At 43.1% G+C, this 24,753-nt stretch overlaps 2 protein-coding genes across 2 annotated transcripts in view; both read right to left on the bottom strand.

Moving 5' to 3' along the window:
- Positions 1–13,633, bottom strand: part of klf17 (Kruppel like factor 17) — an 86,405-nt gene extending 72,772 nt beyond the window's left edge. The window contains exons 1-2 of the mRNA XM_079349449.1: positions 13,529–13,633; positions 3,612–3,693 (exon numbers count right to left, since the gene is read on the bottom strand). The gene's annotated coding sequence lies outside the window, so the exon portion shown is untranslated. The remainder of the gene's footprint in view (positions 1–3,611; positions 3,694–13,528) is intronic.
- A 3,334-nt stretch (positions 13,634–16,967) lies between these two features.
- rnf220a (ring finger protein 220a) overlaps positions 16,968–24,753 on the bottom strand; it is a 159,826-nt gene continuing 152,040 nt past the window's right edge. The window contains exons 14-16 of the mRNA XM_079348860.1: positions 24,692–24,746; positions 21,926–22,000; positions 16,968–17,172 (exon numbers count right to left, since the gene is read on the bottom strand). Coding sequence (XP_079204986.1) covers positions 17,101–17,172; positions 21,926–22,000; positions 24,692–24,746 — 202 coding nt within the window. The 3' untranslated portion in view covers positions 16,968–17,100. The remainder of the gene's footprint in view (positions 17,173–21,925; positions 22,001–24,691; positions 24,747–24,753) is intronic.

The raw sequence follows: 24,753 nt of genomic DNA, 5'->3' as shown, positions 1-24,753 counted from the left end.
AGTCTCACTGCAATCTTCCACATTGTCATGCATTTGCTATGACTCCCATATCTTTCCAAATCCTTGACTTTCACCTTTACCTTTTTCTTTTATTTATACTGTCTTTATTTATATTATTATTATTATTATTATTATTATAACTGATTTAAGTTCAACGAAACTCATTCTGGAAATCCATATTCAATCATCCACTCATTCAGACATTCGAAACATTTTTCACCGTATTTGTTGTTTTTTTTGTTTGTTTGTTTTTTCCCTTTTTTCCTGTTTTCTCTTTTTCTTTTTTCTTTCATATCATAATATTACACAATGGACTGTTGGGGAAAGGTACTTGACACTTAGTGGATCCGGACCCCATGTTACAGTCAAGACGTCTCTTGCTGGCTTTCCTAACTTTATAGTGCCGAAATGCTAAGGGCACTGGCTTGCCACGAGAATATTCTCACCCTTTGAACATCCCTGGAAAGTCCCCTGATTCTTCACTTTTATAGTGCTCGAATCATAAGAGCACTGAGTCCCCCGGAGAAAATCCAGAGCTCCTAGCTTCATAAAGTTTGAAATACTAAGAGCACCTTGAATTTCCCACTGGGAAGTCTGATTCCTTTTCTATTTTTTAGTGCTCGAAATCATAAGAACACTGAGTCTCCAAGAAAAAATCCCGGATTTCTATTCTTTATAGTGCATGAAATCATAAAAACACTCAATTTTCCCCCTGGAAAATCTCCGGTATTTCAAATTTTATTGTGCTTGAAATCATAAGAGCACTGATTTTTCCTTGGAAAGTCCCTGATTTTCTCTCTTTATAGTGCTTGAAATCATAAAAACACCCGTCTTCCCTTTCCCAGAGAGTCCATAATTATGATTGGAATAGTATCTCACCCAGTATTCTCTCGGATCAAGTCCGTTGGATCCAGGCGGCCGTAGACGCAGGAAACGAGATTCCGGCTCCCCTGTTCAAACAGGTGGACTGAGTTTTTTTCCTCAGGCTGGCCAAGCACCGTTCTCCCGTTCCCCTCGTGTAGCAGCTCGCTGGATCCTGCCGACAACGCCAAATTGTTGTGGAACTTTTCCCATTACCAAAGAGTGAAAATAAAGAGTGAGAAGATCTATTTAAAAAGGAACCCCATGATCGATCTGGTCTCAACGAACATTTATTCGAAGGCAAGATAAGCGTTCGAAGACCCCTCTCTCACACGGTGAGGAGAGAAAGAGGCCCCGAGAAAAGGCAAACATGAAAACTTATACATTTCCATCACATTACACAGATCACTCCCCATCACGCCACATAGAGCCACTGCCCACCTGGCAGGGCACAATCTATCCCCTAGTGTGAGAAAAGAGACTACATGACTATTTACCATCTCCCAAGGCTGAGAAGGAGATAGAGTCCAGTGAGAAAGAGCCTGGGTGACTCTTCCCACATGTACAGAGTGTGAGAAACAGAATAAGGGGAACAAACTGATGGGAAACAAAACACCCAATATGCTGTGCATGTAGTATTCTAAGACATTTCAGATACATTTCATATGACAGATTCTATGAGACCTTCGTAGTACACATGGAGTAAAATTTTCCATAACAACAATAATAAATGTTATTTGTAAAGCACTTAACATTTTTCAATCTCAAAGTGCTACAGAGTTTGAGGTGGTGATTTGAAGCATGCTTTTACTGTATTGATGCCTCTCACATGTTTACATTTATATAAATCAAACGCTATTGGTAGATCCTAATCATTATTAACATTCAAAACAGCAGTTGTTTTTTTGCAAGTACATTTGATTTATTCCTTCTTGTAGAATACTGTTTAAATATCAAGTCAGATTTTGAATTCAAGCTTTTAGTTTCTTATTCAATTCCTTTATTTAAGCTACAGAGACACCACAATACACACTTACTCCTTCGAAAAATTATGTTGGTTATTTTGCATAAAAGCATTCCACTTCAAACCGTTTGATAAGAAAGTACAAGGATGAGTAGAAATTCCAAGCCTATAGCTCCTACATTCGTAATAGACGAATGCATCAGTGATGCCCTCAGGTAAGGAACATGCTTGGGCAGAAGGAATCCCTGCGTTGTTGCTGACATTTCATGATTAAAATCTTGTCAACCATTCATGTCAATTCAGTTCATCTCTTGGCGTGTCATGAACTTGTTCAAACACTTCCTGTTGTTGTCTGCGCCAGTCAGTTCGACTTAGTCCTTTGACATGTGAGTCGCACTCGAGCATCCTTCTCAAACGCTGGCACAAAAGGGAAAATACTTAGTGTGAACAACATGCTCGACTCTGACTGACTGGAATGCACAAACTCATTTTACCTGAACTTTAGAGAGGAAAAAGAAACTGACAGCGAGGACGTCACTGAAATCAAAGAGAGGATTATAAGCATTTTTAACACAAACAGTAAAACCATCTAATCACCACAGGAACATGAATACCTTTTCTAAAACCTCCATTATCCAACGCAACAAAAGCTATTGTTTCCCACAATGTGCAGGTCTTTCCTACGTGGAGAGACTATCCCTGTGAAAGAGCTGGCTGCTAGTATCAAATACACAGTTAACACTGCACGTCAAACCCTGTGTCATTGGATCCAATGGATAAATCACTAAATCACACCACAATAGCCACCGACTCGACTCATTCACACAGGCCACATGAAAAGGGAAGAAGAGAAAGAGGGAAGTCAGACTTCCATGGCTGAGGCCAGCCAGACAAAAGGCTCAGGAACATTACGGCCTCAGGACAAAATCATCTGACACTGGCGCACAGGAAATCACCCAAATTGTCCATTGTCTGGGACAACATCAAAATCCTCCTATATGCAAAGGCAAAAAACTGTGGAGGGAGACAAGTGAGGGAAGGTGGACCGGAGAGGAGGGGAGTGAGAGCGAGAAGTAAACCAGGATGGGAGAATATATTGGTCAATGGAAATGCTGAGATATTCAGAGTTTAAGAGACGAGATCCAGAGTGTGGTAAGAGTTTGATCTAAACAATACGGGGTGATCTGCCCCCCCCCCCCCCCCCCACACTGTGTTCAGGGATGTATTTGAACAGGTGAGTACAGTCAGCTAAAGAATGATGAGCAGGTCGGCAGCGAGCCAGCCTGTCAGGTAGAGCCTGAGGCCACACCGGCTCTCATCTATTCAGCTACACAACACACAGAGACAGACGGCTCTCCTCTGACCTTCTCATTCATCTCTCAACTCAACCCCCCACCTCTGGGAACAGCCCCTCCTCACACACACACACACACACACACACACACACACCTCCAACTATTCTGCGAATACTTTAATCATTGAGTTTTTGTTTTCTACTCAATGATTATCTGAACTGTCTTTTTGTTGGTTTGCACACCTCGTGTACAAAATGGGACATCAAACCATCCAACAATATAATGTATGATTGTTAAAGAAAACACACAATCCTGCAGACTGTGACCAATCCTAACACATTAAAGAAGATCAGTTTTTATTTTATTTTATGAGGGTTCTCATGTTTTCATTTTTGTACTGATTTTAATTTTTTTTTATATATATATATATATTTCTTTTATATCAATGAGCGTAGACTCAGGCTGCAAGGAAAATGATATATAATACTTACTTTCAAACATTATTGGCCTTCCTTCCTGATGTAGAGACGGGATGTTTCCACAGCTTTCTTTCAGGACCAGCGGTCAGTAGTTCTAAAAAACAAGTCATTTCTTTCAACAGAAGCAGAAGTATCAAATGATAAGTTGTCCGTAAGTAATAGAAATGTGATGTTAAAGTACATGGGGCAGATGTAACAAACCACTTCAGGGTTTCAGTGAAGTGAAGTAAATGAACTGGCCTTAAACAGGATAGCTAGCCTAGCAGCGCCAAGTGGTTTGCTCTGATTGGTTCCAAGGCAGTTTTACTGTACCCGTTATTGATCAAGTTTGAAACTGTAAATGTACAGAGGTTTAAGACTCGTGAAGTGGTATGGAATAGACCACAAAAAGTGAGGAGTATAAAGTCCTTTACACCATCAATGGGCTCTTGTCTGTCAGCAGGCCTGCCTGCATGCATGAGTACATGACCATAATCCTTGTTTAAGCAAAGCCTCCACTAACCAAGCATTGTCTCACTGTTTGCTTGAGTATGAACATGAAGTTAACTCATTTGCTTGAAAAATCTTAACAACAACAGCCACACTGGACTCTTCCCCTTTAACAAACTGTCATGTTAATCATGGGATTGTGACAGGGATTATAAACTGTCAGAAAAAAAGTGTTATCAGCTGATTACTAAAGGATGGTCCTCAGTCAGTTAGGAAGGGGCTCCACAGGAGACTGTGTAAACGCTCCACCATCACAAGAGGATTTGAGTGTTAACACACCAACTGAACAACAGCGGATATTCTGATCTTTCAGAGGTCTGGTAGAGTCTGGAACTACAGTGACACAGGAGAAAACCAAACCAAAATATGATTTATTTGGAGAAACAGGACAGTGGATAGAGTTGGAAATTTGGGCAACAGAAAACGGGGGATGAAAAAGAGCCAGAAGTTGAATTTGAACCTGGGCCGCCCGCTTTGAGGGCGACAGCCTCTGAACACCAGGCATGCAAAACCAACCACACGGACTCTGGTGCCTCCAGAGTATTGATTTTTGAAATGTCTATTAAAAGACAAGATTGGAGCTCAACAATCCAAGATCTATTCATCATACCTGTGAAATACACACCAAATATTTTAATAACTTTTATACTCAGGTGCATCTGTGCTGTGTATGTCTGATTTAAAGAACGAAAGAAATGTAATATCGAATAGGATCATTTATATTATTGCAAACATAGACTCCTAACAAAGTGTAACAGTTAAGCATCTCTTACACATTGATGTCGCTGTGAGTGTCCAGTGTTAGGGCAGGAAAATATGGACCAAAAATCATTTCTCAATATTTTTTCGGGGAAGTTTTGATTACCAAGACAGACAGACAGACAGACAGACAGACAGACACATAGATAGATATTTTTTGTCTGTCCCAACAGAGAGAGAAATTGTCCTTTGACAAGGCTCAAACATTACATTAAGAGGAATGTTAAAAATAACAGCTGAAGTGTGCTAAGTGTCTGTTTTATTTTGTTCCGGGTTGGTTATTACAGAGGGAATGAAGGATATTCTGTAGATGTTTTTCTGGAGGGACTATGTAGCAACTGCCTGACAACAGTAACTGAAAGAGGGATGGAGCGGATGATATTGTCACCTTCTTAAAATAATTGCCTAAGTCCTTTTTTGAGAAAATGATTTTTTTTTTTGCCTAAATCAACTCCTTATGATGCTCGCCACCTCTGGTAAAATTGCCTATAACCTCAGTTAAACAGATCATGTGATATACACCTTTAATATAATGGCCTCTGTCACGAGTGTGAGGCTGTTTTATTTCGCCTAAGTCAAAAGACAATGTGACATCTGAGGTTTAACCATAATATAGGCTAGGCTATAAATATGGCATAGTTATTTAGTCTTTTTCGTCAACAAAATAGCTAGCTAAATGAAGCTATACCTAAAGCTATAGCTAAATGATGATCATGGACTAAACAATTTTGCTTAGCTATTTTGAACCAAAAAAAAATCAGTTTTTGTCTCATTTTTTCCACAGTAAAACATAATTAAGAGATTTGAATACCGTATTACAATCTTTGTAATTTGTATAACCAATTACAATGTTTGTTTATGTTTTTATCAGAATGTCCCTTGAACATAATATTAATAATCATAACACCATTTGACTGGTAACATCGTATGCCTGTTGTGCCGTGTCTGCACAATGTATTGAATGTTTTTTTTGGAATGATCACCCATTTGTGACCCCCTCAAGAGAACAGTTTAGCTGTAAGGAAAAGTAAGAAGATGCTCATGGCTCCCCAGCATTACATTAAGTTAGTGTGTTTGTTATGCTTTTGTTCAAAGAATTTAAGCTGTTAAATTACCTAAGTCACATTAAAAAAATTGCCTACAAGTCTTTTCTTTTTCCCATGTTACATAATTGACAGACATTGTTATTAGTATGTCGATAGTCATTACCTTGTTGATTAAAAAATATTGTATAGTCAACATCTGGCTCAGTTTTTTGTGTTTCCTGAAAAACTTTTAAAAAAAATTGCTCAGGTGATTATTTTAAGAAGGTGACAATATGCATAAATGTTTTTTTTTTTTTTTTTTCCCTTTCTGTTAGAAATAAAACAAGTCTGTTTAACATCAAATCCACATGGGCCAAATATCACACTGACACTTTAATTAACAGCCAGCAGCACAATGTCAACATATGTACATACAAATGCACCACCCATTTGTGGAAAAAAAATCCATTGACTGTTACTCTGTGGTCGTCTTTCATCAAGTAGGTCCAGGGTTCAATCCCACAGTCACATGTCAAAGTGTCCTTTGACAAGACACTTAATCCCAAATAGCTTCTGCTGCTGCCTCAGCAGTGTGTGAATGTGTACAAATGGAGTGGTTAATATAGTGATGTTACTAAAAAGCACTTTCAATAAAACCAATACATTACCTGTATTACAAAATACACAGCTCTGTGTTCATTCTTTTGACATTATAAATATGCAGCTGATCGATAAACTTGGATCTTTCTAGAAACAGATCTCTTTTTGTGTATGCCTGAACTCTTTTTACTCTTGATTGTACTGTCATATAATAAAGTTTACAGCTCCATTCTCCTCAGACAACACTTGTGACAAATATTTAAAAAGAGCTATAACTAGGACACCCTCCATCTCTGAGGGAAGTGTGTGTGTGTGTGTGTGTGTGTGTGTGTGTGTGTGTGCGCGCGCCAGTGTGCCTGTGTGTTGTCTATCGCCTTTGTTGATCTTTATTTGAGCTCTGCGGGGATTACGGAGAGCACCGTGCAAACAAACCCTATCATTACCTTACAGTCAGGCTTTGGAAAGATTACTTGTTCCTGCACACAGACCTGTTGTTACCTAAAGTTTTAAGCTTTCAGTCAACTTAAAAACCACCATGGTTTACATCGTAAATTATGACAGATCCCTGTATAAAACGTGGCGGTATAAAGGTGACTTTTTCAATCTATTATGTTTGTCAGTTTTCATTTTAAGGTGTTACTATATAATCTTTAAACGTTTGAATATTTTTACATTACTCTTGGAGAAAAAAAAAACGTGTTCTAACGTCCTGGCATTCTTGTTAGAAATACGTTTTTTTTGCCAATGATTTCAGGTGTTACTCCAGGTCGTATCAAATATTTACCCATTAAACAAAAGTAGAGTTTATTCTGCTCTATCTGAGGATCAGTACATGTTGAGGCAATTTAACCATTAAACCTTTACAATTCGTTTTATTTTGTTGGCCCTCGACACCTGCCAATAGCTGGGGCTGTAACCACAGAGGCTGTCGCTCAAACGAATGGGCTCGCTCTCGACGCTCTTCAACCCGGATGCAAACGAGCGTGGTGAACAGTATTTCTATCGAGAAAATTGAGATATAACTGTATGTGATGTAAACTGGCATACCAACCAGAGCAATATGTAATCACAGTTAGCTCAGGCATGTGGATGTTAAGGTGCAAGGAGGACCACAGACTGGTGCTATCGCTGCCAACTCCACACAATCATCACATTTCTTACCTTTAGGCTAGTCTATTCACTTCCACTTCCTTTGTTTATGAGTTAAGTGGATCCAGATGTTTTGTAAATTGCTGTCTTTATAGTGGTGATAGCAGTGATTCCCAAAGTGGGGTTTGAGACCCTCTGGTTCACAAGATTCCTTCCAAAAAAATAAAAAAAAAAGTGTTCTGCTTTTAGTGTTTCTTAAACTACCGATGTTTCAGTGTTTAGGCAGCTGTGTTCTTTTTTTGTTCTTCTAATGCCAGCTGTTGGATAGGAGTAAGAGTGTGCCCAGCTGTGGTAATGGTTCATGTTTTAAATCACCTCCAGGGTGCAATGAGAGTCCCCAGTCTCTCGCGCTGTTGTTTTGGAGGTCGTAGGCTGTAAAGTTTGGGAACCCCTGGGTTAGAGGTGATTTGACAGAGCTCTATTAAGAATGGAAATGATCATTAAAGAAGGACTAAAAAAACTATATGACAACTTGTAAAATTAGCTACAGTAACTCACACAGTCCAAAATAGAGCTTTGGTTAAGTCTGCACTCCAACATGTCAGGATTTATTGGATTGTGTTTTGCTCTTCTAAATCCCACTGAGGAGAACAATAGAGTCCATCTAATGTAGTCTAATAATTTGACATGCTCTTGTCTGTTGCCCCACCTCACATGTCAACAGTGTGAGTTTTTTTAAAAACACACAGAAAGGATTAACATTCGGATGCTGGTTCAGGATCAGCAGGTGAAAACAGGTCACGGCAGGCTTGTTTCGTTTTAATCAGAAGCAGGATGTGAGTTTTGCTTTGCATACGCCACATTAATCGTGTGTGTTTAAACTGTGAATAAAGTTATCATTTCAAAGATGGCAACAATAAGTGTCATGGCTCGTCGTTTTGACACCTGTGCGTGTGAGCATGGTCTGTTGCAGTGTTCTGTTTTAACTGCTGTACGTTTGTTTGAGGAGCACGTCTGCTGTAGGTTTTGTGCTCTGGTGTTATTTTTGTGACATTTGTGAAATAACTCCTTGTTCCCAACTGCAGCGTGTGTTTATTCAACACTTCTGTAGTCAAATAAAATGTTAGTGTACTCTATATACAGATTGCTAAATATGTTATGGAATTTTTAAATTTCTTCTAAAAGTCGGTGAGAATGTATTCTTCATGCTTCACTCACAGTGTGTGTAAGCTTTTAGCCTCAGGTCATCGTTTTAGAGCTCCTCTGAGGGAAACTAAAAGAGCCCAGCGAGTCAAAAATACTTTTTGGTTATCTGGCTTCACTCACCCTGACATGAGAGATCATGCTTAACAGTCGCACAAAGCTGGTTATCAACCCTATCAGTAACCCTCGAGTTTCCAAGAGGGCGGAGTTAGATTCATATAACCTATCACGATCATCACTGCGTCTCCCGTCAGATCGTCACATCTATCAAACACTGAACAAAGTAAATTAACAATGAGAAGAAGTTGAAGACAAATAGGCTCACAAAGACCAAAGTTACACAAATGCAGGAAGGAAAACTGGCAGAAAAGAAGAAAAAGCGTTAATTAATGTGCAAACTACGGCAAATTATATATATTTTTTCCATTCTTAGATTCACCTTCGATTTGACTTTAATAATTCCTGTTCCTTCTCTGAGTTGAATGTGAGCTCTGACAATCACAAACAGAGCGGCATGAAGACACCAGACATTAGGATGTTATCATTCAAAACCATAGGAAGCTATTCATAATTTAATGTCTTAAAAACCCATCTCAAACGCTCAGGTGCATTCTCAGTCTCTGTTGAAGGAACCTTTGGACCCAGGGTTCACCCTGAAGTTCCCTCGCACAGCACACATCCTGCTAAAGGCCTCTGGTCTTATTTGTCCCTGTTGCAGTGTATTAAAGAACCATTATCCCATTTTTTACATGTTAACACTTAACAACTGCACTGTAGAAAGAAGAGTATGTGCACATTAGCATGTTGTTTTATGGTAAAGTCACACCGCCAACTACTGGCCTGGTATGTGTACTACAGCGTTTTTGGTAATTTTGTGGAATTGTGTGCACGACAGATGTTATCCAAACGTTAGTGTGACGACAGGAACTTCGTTCAAAACACAAATGAAATCAGAACATGAGCTGAGATGCACAAAAGGGGAGGGTGGGTGCAGACGGAGTACTGAGGGAATGCTACTTTCAAAATCTAGTTTTGGAAAACTGTCAACCTTGCTTTTAACAATAACTGTAGACCTGCACAAACCATAGCTATCTTTACATATACACGCCAACAAACAGAAACTATCTGGACAGCCTGCTCCTGAAATCTTCCTGATTTGCTTGTTCATATATCCACACCGTGTGAAGTTGTCCCTGTTAGACAGGGTCAGTCCTCTGGAGGCAAGACATAACAAAGACAAGGCAAAAATCAAAGATGGTAGACAAAGCGACACTTTTTTTTTTTTTTTCCAGAAACATCTCAGGACGTTTGTGAATGTGCGAAAACAGCTGAGCTGTTGTCATGGTCAGTCTTTGTTAACCCTCAGCGTTTCGATGCATCGGGATGCTCGTACCCCTGCAGCTGGAAGCCGTCAGCTCAGGAGTTAACTTTAAATCTTCACCCTATTCCGCATTTTTTCAGTTTTTCCAATTTGGACAAAAAAGCTCTATAATATATTCTGAAACACACAGCAGATCCAAAGACCGAAAGCATTTTCCTTTAAATGTTCTCGTTATGCGAAATTATCCAAATCCAATCTGTCTGTTTTTGATCTTTAGGTCATTTTTATTGAAAACTTTATCACCTTTTGTACATCGCCGACGGTTGCTTCAGCAAGTTATTAAGGCCCGAGTTCAGGTTTGCACCGAGCAAAGAGAACATCATATATTCTGCAAGTGAAGGAGAGCAGGTAGAATATCACAGATTTGTGGGGGTTTTGGGGCAGGGAATAACCCCCACAGACATGCAGACACACACACACACACACACACACACACACACGGATGTCCCACACACCCCTGTCGCTCCTTTTCACCATTATCTCGTGTTGTCATCTCCCTCTTTCAAGATATTGGGATCCTGATCCCGTGGCCAGACCCCAAGACCCCCCTCTTCTTCTTCAACACACACACACACACACACACACACACACACACACACAGAGGGCCAGTGTTCTCCCCTGGGGGGCTTGCTGAGATGAAAGGAGAAGTGGTGAGGGGAGTGAAGGAGCAGATGAAACAGAGATGATCGCCTCTCATCTTTTCCCTCTGCTCACTCGGTCATTCACACACATTTAAAACTGTAGTTCTTCTTGAATGAAACGTATATATTTATAGATGTTAGTATCCTTCATGTTTTCTTTGTTCCATTCTTCAGTTTGTCTTCTACCTTCGTCTTTCCTTTGAGTCAATATTTCACCCTTTAACTATACCTTTAGATGAACAGCAAGAACTAGAAAACAGGCGTATGACTGATTGTTTTGTAATGCAATTCGTTTGGTTTCCTGTAAAACATTAAACTAAGGCAAATTCAAAAAATCTGCAGGTCACATTAGACCGCCACAGTTTTACAAGACAAGCAGGGAGTGTGTTAGCTATCAAACACTGCCCCCCTGTGGTGACTTGGACTCACTGCAGGGACACGGTTTAATTCAAACTACTCACACAAATCTGAAAACTTGAAGCTCAAAAACATGACCCCGAACTGTTAAACTCTCCAAGCAAAAATCCATTGGTGTCACTCAAATATCAGCCTCAGTTTATTTTAAATCACACAAGACTGATCACCAACAAGTCTCCGTCATGTTGCTTTTGTGCCAGCTCAAGTGGAAGAACACTTCAGCCATGCATCAAAACAGTAATGGTCATTTTAAGGACCTGACGGCCGCCATGTTGGAAATGGGGCCTTTCTTGTTAACAAACTATGGTAAACGTTTAGTATGTTTTTTAAGTACATCTAATACTACTGTAATCCACTGTGAGAATGTGATTGGGGTCAAGTAATATTTGCAGCTGACTTTAACTCTGTTGGTGGTTTTGGGTGGAGCTGGTTGATTTCTCAAACCGCCGTAATGGCATTGAACCAGTCTTCAGGGGGTTCTTCTGTTAACTAGTTCAATTTCCTGCCACTTTCTGCAGGCGCCTTCTCAATAGATTTCCTGGTACCTCTGGCACCCAACGTGAAGATACACACACACACCGACACAACTAAGTTGAGCTAGCTAATATCACCGTCTTCTTTTTCCCCAAGTAAGTCAATGATTAAATCCATAAGCCGTTAGTGGCAAAATGTGAGTGTGTCTTAATGAGAGGGTGCATGTGCATTACAAATATACAGGTGTCTGTGAGTGCTACAGGAAGGAGGACTGGACGGGGACAGTATTGATCAGACTGTGTGTGTGTGGATGTGTTTGTAAGAAGCTAATACCACTCCACTTCCACACACATACGCACACACCTCGAAAAGTCAATGGATCTAACATGGGATCAGCTGCATGCACATACAAATGTTCACACAAGCCTGTACTAACCTGGTTAAAAGAAAATGACTTTGCTTCAGTTTTACAGAATGTTAAATGCTGCTGATGGTACAAAATATAGTTGAGGAATAAACTGAATGTTTACACAAAATGTAACACCTGAATCAAACAAACCAACAGTATTGATCACTTACTTTAAAATACCTTTAAGTGAAATTATAAGAGTTAACTGTGCATTTCAAAATATATGATGCCACAAGAGAAAAATCATTCCTTTGGGACAACCTTAAATGTGTGGTTTCACCAACTGGGGGCGCTGGAGGAAGGATTCTTAAATGCATGTACAGGTGAACTTATTTTAGAGAACATGAGCAGTGGACCAAAAGGTGTGAACTCATGAAGAGGAGGATGGCTGGAGTAACAAGAATCCATCCAAAAACATGTAAAAATGAATTTTAATTGCATATTTTTAATAATTATTGTGAATTGCAGTCTCAGATTAAATAAAAAAAAAATACAAAAAAAAAGACCATTTACCAACAGCCCTCTGAAACAAGCAACATCCTTCTTTTACCAGAAAACTACAGACTACTTTGCTATGCTAGCAAACACCAATCAACTAAAAACATGCTTAGCCAACTTGCAAACTGATTGACCTACCAAACACATTATTACTTGCCAGCGGCATCAATTTAGTGAGTAAATAAAACCCACACACTTCTACATTACATCTGATGTTAGGAAAGAAACTTATCTGCGTTGTTGCTATTCTGTTTGACTGGTTGGTGCTTCTCTGTGACTTTGAATTGCCCCATGGGGATGAATAAAGTATCTTGAATCTTGAATTACTAACTTAGCAACATGCTAGCCAGCAGCAGCAGCTAGCCAATGCCATGTTTAGCTATAGCTGCTAGCTGAGCCACCAAACAATTCAAATATCCCTCTCATTTCTCGTAAGCAACACCCAAATCACACCACCAGACAATAACATGACGATTGAGCTAACAAAAGGTTTAACACAACACCAACAAGGCATATTCAGAAGTTGTTGTTTTTTGCATTTGGGCACATGGCAGACAGACAACACTGCAAAGTAACTATTTAATATTCATTTACTGGAAATGTCAGTGGTCTTGAGTGACTCCTAGCCTACTCAAGAAACTTCTACAAAGTTTATCTCATGCTGTGGTTTCCTCTAATTCAGCACAACTTTATTAGCATCTGACAACACTTACAGCAGCACATACTGGGCAGGGCTGTGCCTATTAAGGCCTCACCTTGGTCTGCTACATACTGCTTTTGTTTAAGGCTTGGACACAGATCTGAGCAGCACAAAGTGGTCAGAGAATGCACACTGTTTTAATTCTTGCCAATTAATGTTGCTGCTAAATGAGCTCTGATGTTTGGCGTGGTTCAGTCCTATAACATTGTTTAACAAGAGGATGCAGGCGCACACACATGCACACCTCTCCTCCAGGCTTGCTGACACCATCTGGCACTCGGCTGACTGAGGAAATGTGCTCTGTGGAGTTGGAGAGCAGCGATTGTGTGTTACAGTCCTGTAGATGGCGATGCTGTCTTCTACATTTGCCTTTGCACAAAAGGGAGTGGCCCATATCCATCACAGATAGCCTGATGCAATAGTGGATTCTGAATGTTTCAAACGAATAAAAAGTAGCAGCTGCAACCTGCCAAAAGATTAACGCTAAATGTCTATGTGCCAATTTCTGCAGGTAACATTGAGCGCAGTGTTTTCTTTGACCTGAACCAAGCCAATCTAATCTGACGTAGACTGGAGCTAAAATAAGGGAAATGTCTATGCAGTATTTTCTTTCTTACCTGCACACTGTTGAAGGAAATCCAACACCTAATCAGTCGAAGCAGACAGCCATCCATGAATTAGTCTGATTATTGTTGAGGTTTCTGCCTGTTCAAAGTTCAAGTTAGTTTTAAAGTAGAGTTTTGCTAATGTCGCCAAAACGCCAGACTATGGCCTAAACCCACACTTTATGTAAAGATAGCTGAGAAAATATATATATATATATATGTGTAATAAAGTCATTTCTCTGTCTTCTTTCATTTTTGCTGCAAGAAGGTTTGGTGTGAAATCATCTGAGCATATCGACTACAATGCTTTATCCTAACAGTCAAACTATACAGGCCAGTGGTGTCTGTGAGGAATTCACCCACACTCTTCAGGGCAGGAGAGTAAATGAGACATTGTGGTTTGGGATCAGCAGAACCAGCATGCTTCATGCCACCTTAAAATGACTGCAAAGAGTCAGCCTCCCTGTGTGCTGCGGCTTCCTCGAATGCAATAAAAGTTTAACATCTGACAACAATCATGAGGGTCTGTCTGCTATGAGGTAGTCAAAATAAGATTTGCATATGCTTACTTAAATGATAACACTTAGTGGATAATTTATTTAAAGGCTCAAGTTAAAACTGTGAACAATATATGCTACTCCTCACTCAGAAATATCACGTGTCATAGCCACACCTTAAAATGAGGTTTTAATGAGAAACTATTCAAACGTGTTCATTTTTTAACAGCGATGTCTCCCTTTTTCGGTGTGGACCCTCGAAGGCTCCAAGGAAAAAAGATTGGTTGCCTAACATTACTCCAAGCAGAATTCATCTCAGCCAACAGGAGCTGCAGCAGCGAGAAGATGAGCAGCATGAGGTTTGAATGAGTTATACAATCAAGGAAAAGACTGAAGCTTGTTACAAAAGGATGCAGCAGGTTTTAGCACCAACGCTGTCTGTTGCATGAGCTTCAGATTTAGTTACAAGGTAAATTCATCCACCTACTAAAGGCAATATATCGTACTGTTTATAGGGCTACAATATGATACCCTAAACTTGTATTCCTCTACATTTCAAAGTGAAATATTGTATTTATCTCTCTATATTTATCCATTTAGATTTAACTGTATCACTGAAAGAATTCAGATTTAACGTCATTCCTGCAGAAAACATTCTCTTTATACTACAAATGCATCCTCTATATCACTACTTGCCAGAATAGGAATTATTTGGGAAAGCTTTGAATCAACATCAGCCAAAAGGAATACTAATGAAAATGCCACAAGGCATCACAACATCCTGATTTTGTCTAGTAACTGACAGATGAGTGACTGCATGAGGACTTTGCTGGAGGTTGATTTGTAACTCTTCAATAAAAGCTGATTATGAGTGTGACATGTTTGCATTAAAAGCAATGATGCCCGATCCAATTCTCAAGTGTGGCACCAAATCTCATTCATGGACTCACTATTCTTTGCCTGTGGACAATCTTTGTCTTTGTAATCATAGCAACGTTTCTCTTCGTCATTGCCCCCTCCGGGTGTGTGAAAGAAGCCCTCGTGGTATTTGAGAAGTTTTATTTTTTCTTTTTTTTTTCAGCATTTCTTACAACAATACAGACGTCACAGAATACATAGTTTTACAAACACAAAGCACACCACCACCTGTGTTGCTGCTGCTGCTGTCGTAAAGGGGAAGTGTGTGTGTGTGTCGGGGGGGGATGCTGCAGGTTCTGGTGGTTTCCAGTTCAGCTTCAGGCCATCCTTGGTTTTTCTGAAGAGACTTCCGACTTTCGTTTGAGCTAAAAAAGAAGCTGCCCTTCACGGTTGCTATTTTGGGGATGTTTTTGCAGCAGAGCAACATGATGGACCAATGGAAACTAAGCTTTCTTTTGAGACGCGTCAGGGTAAAAGAAAAACCTCTCTAGACTTTAATCTGAGCATGACGTTACTCCAGATGAGTGGAAGCAGGAAGGTGGAGGTTCAAAAGAAAAGGCTCAGTTGGACAGTGTTGTAACTAAAGAGCATCATTCTGCTTGTTTGCAGAATTAAAAACTCACCATTGAAAGTAAGAAAAAAAGTTTTTTGTTTTTTTTCCAGGGTACTCTGCAGAAAAGTTACACCACCTAAATCTTGACCATCTAGACTTGAGTAGTTTATTATTTAGATTTTTTTTTTTTATTATTCCTGTACAGTGAAATAAAACTTCGATGGACCTTCAAACATTTTTCTTCTTTTTAAAAATACAGAAGGCTTCTTTTTATTTCAGCCATTTTTTCCCCAAAACATCATTCCCAAACCCTTCCAACCAAAAACAGGTACTTTGATATACTTCTGTGTGTCTGCAGTTTGGAGGTGTGTAGGTGTGTGTAGGTGTATGTGTGTGTGTGTGTGTGTGTGTGGACTCTATGTCATTTACACCCAACATTGTAAACATACATAGAACTATATTACATGTGCTTGCACTGCATCTTGAAGGAGGGAAAATTTTGGTTTACTTCACTATTACACCACAAAAAGAGGGAACGAAGGGAGGAGAGGAGGAGTGTCGCACTCCTTTTCAAGGTTGTGAGGTTATTCTCAGTTTGGTTGAAAGCTCAGTTTTAGTGGGCAGACCCTTTTTTTTTATTATTCATCCTTTCGACAGGGCCGTGAAGATACGTTTTCACTTCGGAAGAAGGGAACCGATAAAAAACAAAACCAAAAAAACATAGAAGCTTCAGCACCAATTAAATGTCGAAGAAGAGCTAGAGTGGGGAAAAGTAGTCTTTATATTCTGTATTAAGAAGTTCCTTCCAGCCCCGGCTGCATGAACCTCTCTGCAGGGCTTGGAGCGGGCTGTCGGGGTCTCCACTGAACACGGGTCCGTCAGTGCACATCCCATGTTACATGTACAGGACGTGATGTCAGCAAGGCAGGGGGGGGAAAAAAAGCCTGTCCATCTGTGAGGTTTCAAGTCACTTCTTTCTTTTTTTCTTTTTTGTCGGCGGCCAGGCGCTCTCTGCTTGAACCTCCTGAAAAGAGTCTGCTGAGTCTTAAAGACGGCTGTCTCGTCTCTGTGCGCTCTCGGAGGCTTTGGAGCTGCTGACACGGGGTCGGGAGAGAGGGGGAAAAACATGACAATCGACGTGGAGGGCGGCGAACTCCAAAATGAGAACGGGGGGGGGGGGGGGGGGGGGATGGACTGGCAGGACGAGGCGGCGCGGGTCGGGAGGGCACGGTGGGTGTGCTCTCTACAAGTAGACACGCCGCAGGTCTCCAGGTGAGGTGATGGTGTTGCACTGCGGGCACAGCTTCTTGTTTCCCTGCGATGGAGAAGGAGAGAGACGGGGGGGTTAGCGCTGTTGTTCTGACAATGAGTTACCAGTTAGAGTCGCCATGGAGCTCACGTATGAAGGCGTTCACGTTGAATTAAAAGAGCTGAAACGATCCCAACCGTTTCTTTACAAACGTCAGGCCAAAGTGCAGCGATGAAGAAGAACATTTCATGGGCCTATGATTTCTGCAACGATGCTATGCTATGATTCCAACACCAGTGGGCTGATGGCACTATGATGGCAGGTGTCTATATACTACAGTATACCCCCCCCCCCCCCCCCCCCCCCCCCCCAAAGAAGACCTCTGGACCAAACGCTGAGATCAATTAAATGTTTCTGTGGCGTTTGAGTGTGCGGGCCTCTCTTCCTCTTCAGTCAGCTGATTTGTCACGTGATGCGTGTAAAGCTACTTCCTTTCTGTGAGCACTGTTTTACATGACATCACATCAGTTAAGACTTTGAATATTGCATTAAGATTTGATTAATTCATCTCAACACTTTTTCTCCTGACCAGAGAACATGTGGAGTGGAACAGAGTTCCTCGTGCTGACACCTCGTACTCCTGTGCAGTACGGACGCTGCGTGTGTATTACGCGGTGTTTCTCCTGAGCGTGCTCGACAGGCGAGCCAAAACAGGTCCTGTAACAACTACTACTACTTCCTCTCTCTCTCTCTCTCTCTCTCTGTGTGAATGCAAAGCAGCCTGTTTGCAGCGGAGCACCATCTCTCTCTCTCTTTCTGTGTGTGTGTGTGTGCAGGACTTTGATAGTGTGCCATCTCCAGTAAAGCAGCAGGTGATAACATGCAGCACAGGTCTGACAGTGAAACAACAGCGGGGCTGGGTGGTCTCTCGCTGCTGTCCTCCACCTCTCCGACTGCTTACACGGCTCAGCTTTGTTCCTTCCTTGAGTTGCTGGCACATTCCTGCCGACAGATTTCACCGTCTGTGCCGTTTGGGTATCGCTTACAGATGTCTGAATGAACACAAACAGACTGTGGAGGAGAGAAGGAACATCTGGAGCTAACGAGGAGAGGAAACTGCCGAGCTGGCTTCTTTTTACTCGGGACGGTTAAACTCCATCAGAAGAAGAACTGGCTCGCTTTAGCTTCCACTACTCCGTCTCCTAAACAGTTGTGGCGTTGTGTGGCTGTTTAAACTGAGAAATGTCATTGACTTTTTTTTTTTTTCAAAGCTCCCTGATAAGTGACAGAGGGTTTGTTTGTTTTTCCTCGGTGGACTGATGTGTTCACTGAATCCATCAAAAATATTCAACATGTGTGTTACGGTTCTAATGTCGCCTCAACGCTGACTTAGAGAGTGATCAAAAGGACGGATTAAGGGGCGCTGCTAGTCGTCAGGGCGTCTCATGTGAAGGCACATGCCAGGTTCAGACCTGTCACCCCCCCCCCCCCCCAGACTCTACTCACTGTCCTGTCTCTGAATAAAGCCCCCCCCCCCCCTTTCAGTCTAACACTTTGATGACGTGGTGAATCTGTGATGTTGCAAATAGGAAAGTCCATCGATGAGAAAACAAAAGAAACATTCGACGAATCAGGTTGGACGATGTAAATCCCTGGTGGGGGACCACATGACTCCGAACACAATGCTGGTTCATTACGGAGGATTCTTTTCCAACATCACTGACATTTAATGAACCATCTTTGTTTTTGTTTGATTGTTTAGCACATCTTCACACTCTGTTATGATCCCATCTTTTTGTTGTTGTTTTCACGTGGGGTGATTTAAACGAGATTCGACAGATTTCACTCCTGTGACCCGTTGTGCCGCGCGTCGGCGGCGGCGACACCGACCCTCTTTCCCACGTGTCACGCGTGTGCATAACAAACGTGCGTCTCCTCCGGAGAAACACCCGTCGGTGTGACGTCTCACACGGCTTCGACAGAATGCACAGATACCATTCCTGCAGGAGCGTCCAAATCCTGTCTGCCAGCTGTAAACCAACAGCTTCCTCTGACCCCCAAAGATTTATAGGCTTCTCTCCCTGTAAGCCACTGTATAAAGTGTTGGCAGAGGGTTCACAGGCTGAGGTGAGCGCGCACACACTGAAGAGGACTGAGCTGGTGCTTGAGTCTGACAGATGTCACACACTCCTGTTAGGAGGATTTGTGGCTCCGCACGACTCAAAACAGCCTCTTTATGTCTGAAGAGGATCGAGGGGAGAAGAAGACGGAGAGAGAGCGAGGGGAAAGTGAAGAAGGTGGGAAAAAAAAAAAGGGAGGATGAAATGAATCTAAAATAAGACTTCAAAGTCCACCTCAGGTCAGGTCGTTACGCTCCACGATCTGTGACTTTCACTTCACGGCCCCGCGTGACGGAGCCTGCCTCTGGTTTGTGCGCAGCCTTGCTGGAGATGTGTGCTCCTGCTCGGTGTGGCCGCTAAGTGTGTGCGGGTGTGTGCCTGTCACGCTGCGCTCCAGCTGCCGGCCTCATTAAAGCGGCGAGGGGCCGGGCTGACGTTAACTGGATTCACAAGCATTTACTTTGATCAGCCTGGCCCTGCCTGTTTTACAGCTGTCTGCAGGCTACCAGTTTAATGCCCCGTACATTAGAGCGGCTACGGCAGCATGCACGGCTTCCCAAACACACACACACACACACACACACACACACACACAGTCGTCAGGCACGTGGATGCTGGAAACAGTGTCCTGAAAGTCTCTCTTGAAAAGTGCACAGAGGAAGAATTAGAAAAGTCTGAACGGCAGGACGTAAACATGCAGAGCCCGTTTGGTTTGTAGCCTCGGTGACTCAGCATCGATCTTACACTAAACACACGTTCAGCGCCATCGTTAGCATCAGCTTCACGTCCAATCAAACGTGACTGAGGACGGAGGTCTTCACACGTGCCGTCTAAATCTCGAGTTGCTCTGAAAAGCACATCAGTCAGGCTCGTTGGGTCAATGTGATCTGCGTGTTCATTTCTTCACGGCGTCTCAGGATTCTGGTTAAAACCGGGTGAGCAGAGGGCTCAGCTAAAGAGGCTCCAAAGAGGACGGGAAGAGACGCTTCCTAACACAGCCATGTCTCACTGTGGAAGAGTTCTTTAACTCTGACAGCTTCTTCACCCTGGAGCCACAAACAACAACATACCAACACACACCTCCCAACATTTAAAACCATGCTCGAAACTCCCCTTTTTAAATGAGCTTTTAATACATCACTTTTTTCTTTTTTTTCTTTTCTATTGTTTTTTTTTTGTTTTTAACAGTATATTTTATAATATGTATGTATATGTATGTATGTTTATAATGTGCACATAACTGTTGCACATGTAATTTAGCCATAACTGTAACTTCTGCTCAAACCTTTATTGTATTTTATTCTTTTTGTTTTCTCCTACATTGCGCTGCATTTGATTTTTTATTATTACTTCATTTGAGCGCAGAAGTGCAGAACATGTCACAGAAACATTTCACTGCGTGTTCTGTAGACTTTAGAGTTTCCTATTGGTCCAGACACTTTCAAGAATCTAAAAAGAGAACAGAGACTTGACACACTCGTACACGAGCTGCTTAATACAAACATGTTCTTGTAAGGATTTCAATGAGCTGTAAGTGTTCACGGTGCGTCATGAACCTCTGGTCCTCTTAACATCAGGGACGTGCACGCTGGCTTCACTACATTAAAGTCTCACTAGTTGGCACCAGAAACTGTGATTGGTTATTTTATTCATTTATTGATTTTATTTTATTTTTTTTCTTCATGGAGGCCCACACTGCTGGTTAAATGTAGTGTTTGACATGTAGCGTAGCCGCTAGTCGGGGCCGTCGCTACACTCTGTTCTCACGGCTCTACTACCAGGATGTAAAGCAGCTCAGTGGAACGGAGTGGAGCTGCTGGTTACACTGGAATATAACCACTCGACCAGAGCGAGACTTGTGGACGTTAGCACGCAGAGAGGAAAAGACTGATGGAGCTAGTCCAGCTAGCGTTTAGCTTTCGAGCAAAGCATGTGGCTAAGAGTCACACAGTCTGCTTCATAGGCTACATGAGATGTGCTTTCCAATTGGTGGTGTTTGGCCATGTCCCATCACTTGGCCTTAAAAAGGGCCAATGCAATGAAAGGAGGAGAGAGAGAGAGAGAGAGAGAGAGAGAGAGAGAGAGAGAGAGGTGAAGAAAAGAGAGAAAGTTAAGACATCAAAGAGAGCGTTTATCCTCCCTGCGGCAGAATCACTGCGCTCCATTTACCACATTATCACCAGCTAATTACACACTGCTGAATATATTAGACTAACTAATAACCAACAAAACCACTACGTGTGTGTGTGTGTGTGTGTGTGTGTGTGTGTGTGTGTGTGTGTGTGTGTGTGTGTGTGTGTGTGAGAAGACCTGCGGCGCTCTCTAACTCATCCTAGGCTGGAGTTGACCACTTTATTCCAATTCTTTTAACGAGCCTTTTGGGGACCATTCAATCTAAACTTTCCCTACGGAGAAGTGGACGTGTTTGCATGGCCTTGGCTTTGTTCGTCTGTGGTTAAGTGTGTGCGTGTGTGTGTGTGTGTGTGTGTGTGTGTGTGTGTGTGTGTGTGTGTGTGTGTGTGGAAGAGGAGAACAGGTCGTTTGAGGAATATTCCCATTTTAGTTTCTCCCTACGGGCCTCGGCTAAAGAGAGAAACTCACTGACTATGAAATGAGGCTGCAATAAGTGCATGTCACGAGCGACAGGCCTGCAGGACGGAGGGAGGTGTGTGCGTGCGTGTGTGTGTGTGTGTACATACCAGAGTCCTGAGCCAGCATTCTTCACAGTGGACGTGCCAGCACTGGATGGAGGTGAGCGGCATCGTGTACGAGTCCTAAAAACAACAAAGAGAGACAAAGACACAAACTCATTAAACTCACAGGACACACACACGCACGCACACACACACACACACACACACACACGTGCAAATCAACAACAACAACACTGTACACTTCCTGACCGACACCATCAAACCACTGACCATGAACGACACAGCCAACAGCCACAAAACACCCGAGCAAGGCAGCATGGGGAGGGCAACTGAACCGGCAACCTGCACACACGCACACACAGACACAGTATAACGGGCAGGCAACGAGCAGAGACGGGGGGAGGCAGGCGGAGAGGGGGGGGGGAGCCATGAATGAACCCACGCTGATGGGCGCTTTTTCTTCTTCTTTTCCTCGAAAAGAAAGGAGGGATGAGGGAGGATGAGGAGACGAGGTGAGGTAGAGGAGCGGAGGAGGGAGGGAGTGCCTTACCCTCCGTAGGGGCTGTGGGAGGAGCCTCTTTATGCCGCTGCCGTAGCCACCAATCACAAGGCCCCTGTACAGGCAGTACAGGCCGAGGGGGAGGGACTTAGGCTGCCTCTCTCCGACCTCGTTGGCCAGTGGCCGGGGCCCTGGCCACACCCCTAGGCTCTTGATCTCCGCACCTGACTGGATAGCAGGCTTCCTCTGCGGGAGGGAGGGGGGGAGGGAGGGGGTGAGGAGAGGGAGGGGCGAAAGGTGGCAGCTAATCAAAGAGGCGGGCTTTTGAACTCATCGAGCTCGCTCGACAGAACGCACAGAGCCACAGGTGCACGGGTGAGAAAGCGTGAAGCGAGGCCAGCCGGAGGAAACATGCGCTCCGTGTCCGTTCACACACGGACATGGACGACCATCACACGTCATCTGAAACACCACGCTGATGCAACTTCTCTCACTTCTGAAGGTACCATTAAAGCTCCCGTCACGAGCTATGAGCTAATGATATGAAATAGTGACGAACACAAGAGAAGCAGACATGGATTATGTGGAGGGATTCTTCACGCTGCAGCAGGTTTTACAGATGTTTAAGTATGACATCATAAATATGTGCTTTGTGTTCTCTGCACACTACACTCATCCTTCTACGAAATGATCATCCTGATGAACACTTCACATCTGAACACAACCCACAATGACCAGCAGGTGGGGGTAGAAATCCACTGATCAGACACAACACGCAGAGCTCCCTTCAACAGCATGAAGGACGGGGAACAAAAGTTGAATCCACTGGGCTGTGCAGGAGATCTGCAGCTCTGTAACACCTGCACAGGTTAGGATCCACGCAGTTCGCTTCTGATGTTTCTGTGCCGTACGTGGAGGAGAGCTACAGCGTCTCTGAAATTTACTTCAAGAAACCTGACCACGTTTAGATCAGTGACGACAGACAGAGACAGATTAGCAGTGAGCTGTGTGTGTGTGTGTGTGTGAGAGTGTGTGTGTGTGTGTGCGTGTGTGTGATGAGGGACAGTGACGGATGAGCGGAGAGGAGCCGTGTGTCCGAGGGGCAGTGAGTGATCGATCGCTGTGCCTTGCCCTCCGTGTCACCTCGAGCACCCGGCGACCTTTAGGAAGTGCAGGCGTCGGTAATTACCCGCTTTACACACACACACACACACACACACACACACACGCACGCACGCACGCACGCACGCACGCACGCACGCACGCACGCACACACACAAACGGAGGATGCCAAACGCTGCACTGTTCACAGGCTTGAAGGACGACTGGCAGATGGGCACTTGACACAAAGTGGGGAACACAACAGTGATGGGTGGGTGTGTGTGTGGGGGGGGGGGGCTGAATGGTTCAGATTATTGATCAGGAGGGTCAAATCAATCACCTGCACATGCTCAGAACCGTCTTCACACTTCATCATACGACACTGACTGCTGCACCATTCTATCCACTGACACATCAGCCGCCTGATTCTAACAGATTCCTGCTTCCAAAATCAGTGTACGGTGTTGGGGGGGGGGGGGGGCATGCAGGAGCACAAGCTACAGAAACAACAGCAGCCTCATGCTGACAAAGCCAAGAAGATGTGGATGGAGTACACACAGGTCCCACATGCACACCACACGATTCACCTCAGCATCTCTTCAATACAACCGCTGTGCAAAGTGAGAACGAGTGCTTTACTCTATTTATTCAGCAACGCATCGGTTCTCTTTTCTTTACAGCAATCAGAAACATGCGGGTGGTGTGGACAAAGAGCAGTGCATCATGTTTCAGAAGTTTCCTAAACACCTCCCCTGACTCTTTCTCCAAAGTCCGAACGTCCGAGTCTTACGCTCAACTCTGACGAGTGATGCTAACACCGGCCGTGATCTGCTGCTGTGTTTATAATGAATCAATCTTTTTCACTCCTTGTTTTGTAAAAAAAGTCACCTAAAGAAGGATGCTGACAGGAACTCCTCGTGCTTTTGTTGTTGACGTTGTGTTTACTCATCAAAGTGTGGAGGAGCTGAGGGCAGGAGAAGGCAGACTGGGCAGCAGCCTTTAGCATGTGGCGTTGTGTTAGCCTGCTGTGATTTAAGTGGCAGACACCCTGCGCTGGGTAATGACCTTCTACGGCTAACTCTAGCACTCGAGAACCTCGAGTGAGCGATCCGACCAACAGTCAAATCGTTGGGACTGTTGTCGCCTCTGAGAAGGCGCGCGACACTCGCCAACGAGGACCTGATGATGACGCGATGAAACGTCGGACTCACCATGCAGATGAGACACTTGTACCGGTCTCCTCTCAGGATCTGCCTCTCCAGCTCTCTGATCC

The sequence above is a fragment of the Symphodus melops genome (assembly GCF_947650265.1).
Source record: "Symphodus melops genome assembly, chromosome: 7".
Classification (NCBI taxonomy): Eukaryota; Metazoa; Chordata; class Actinopteri; order Labriformes; family Labridae; genus Symphodus; species Symphodus melops.
This window is presented reverse-complemented; position numbering and strand designations above follow the sequence as displayed.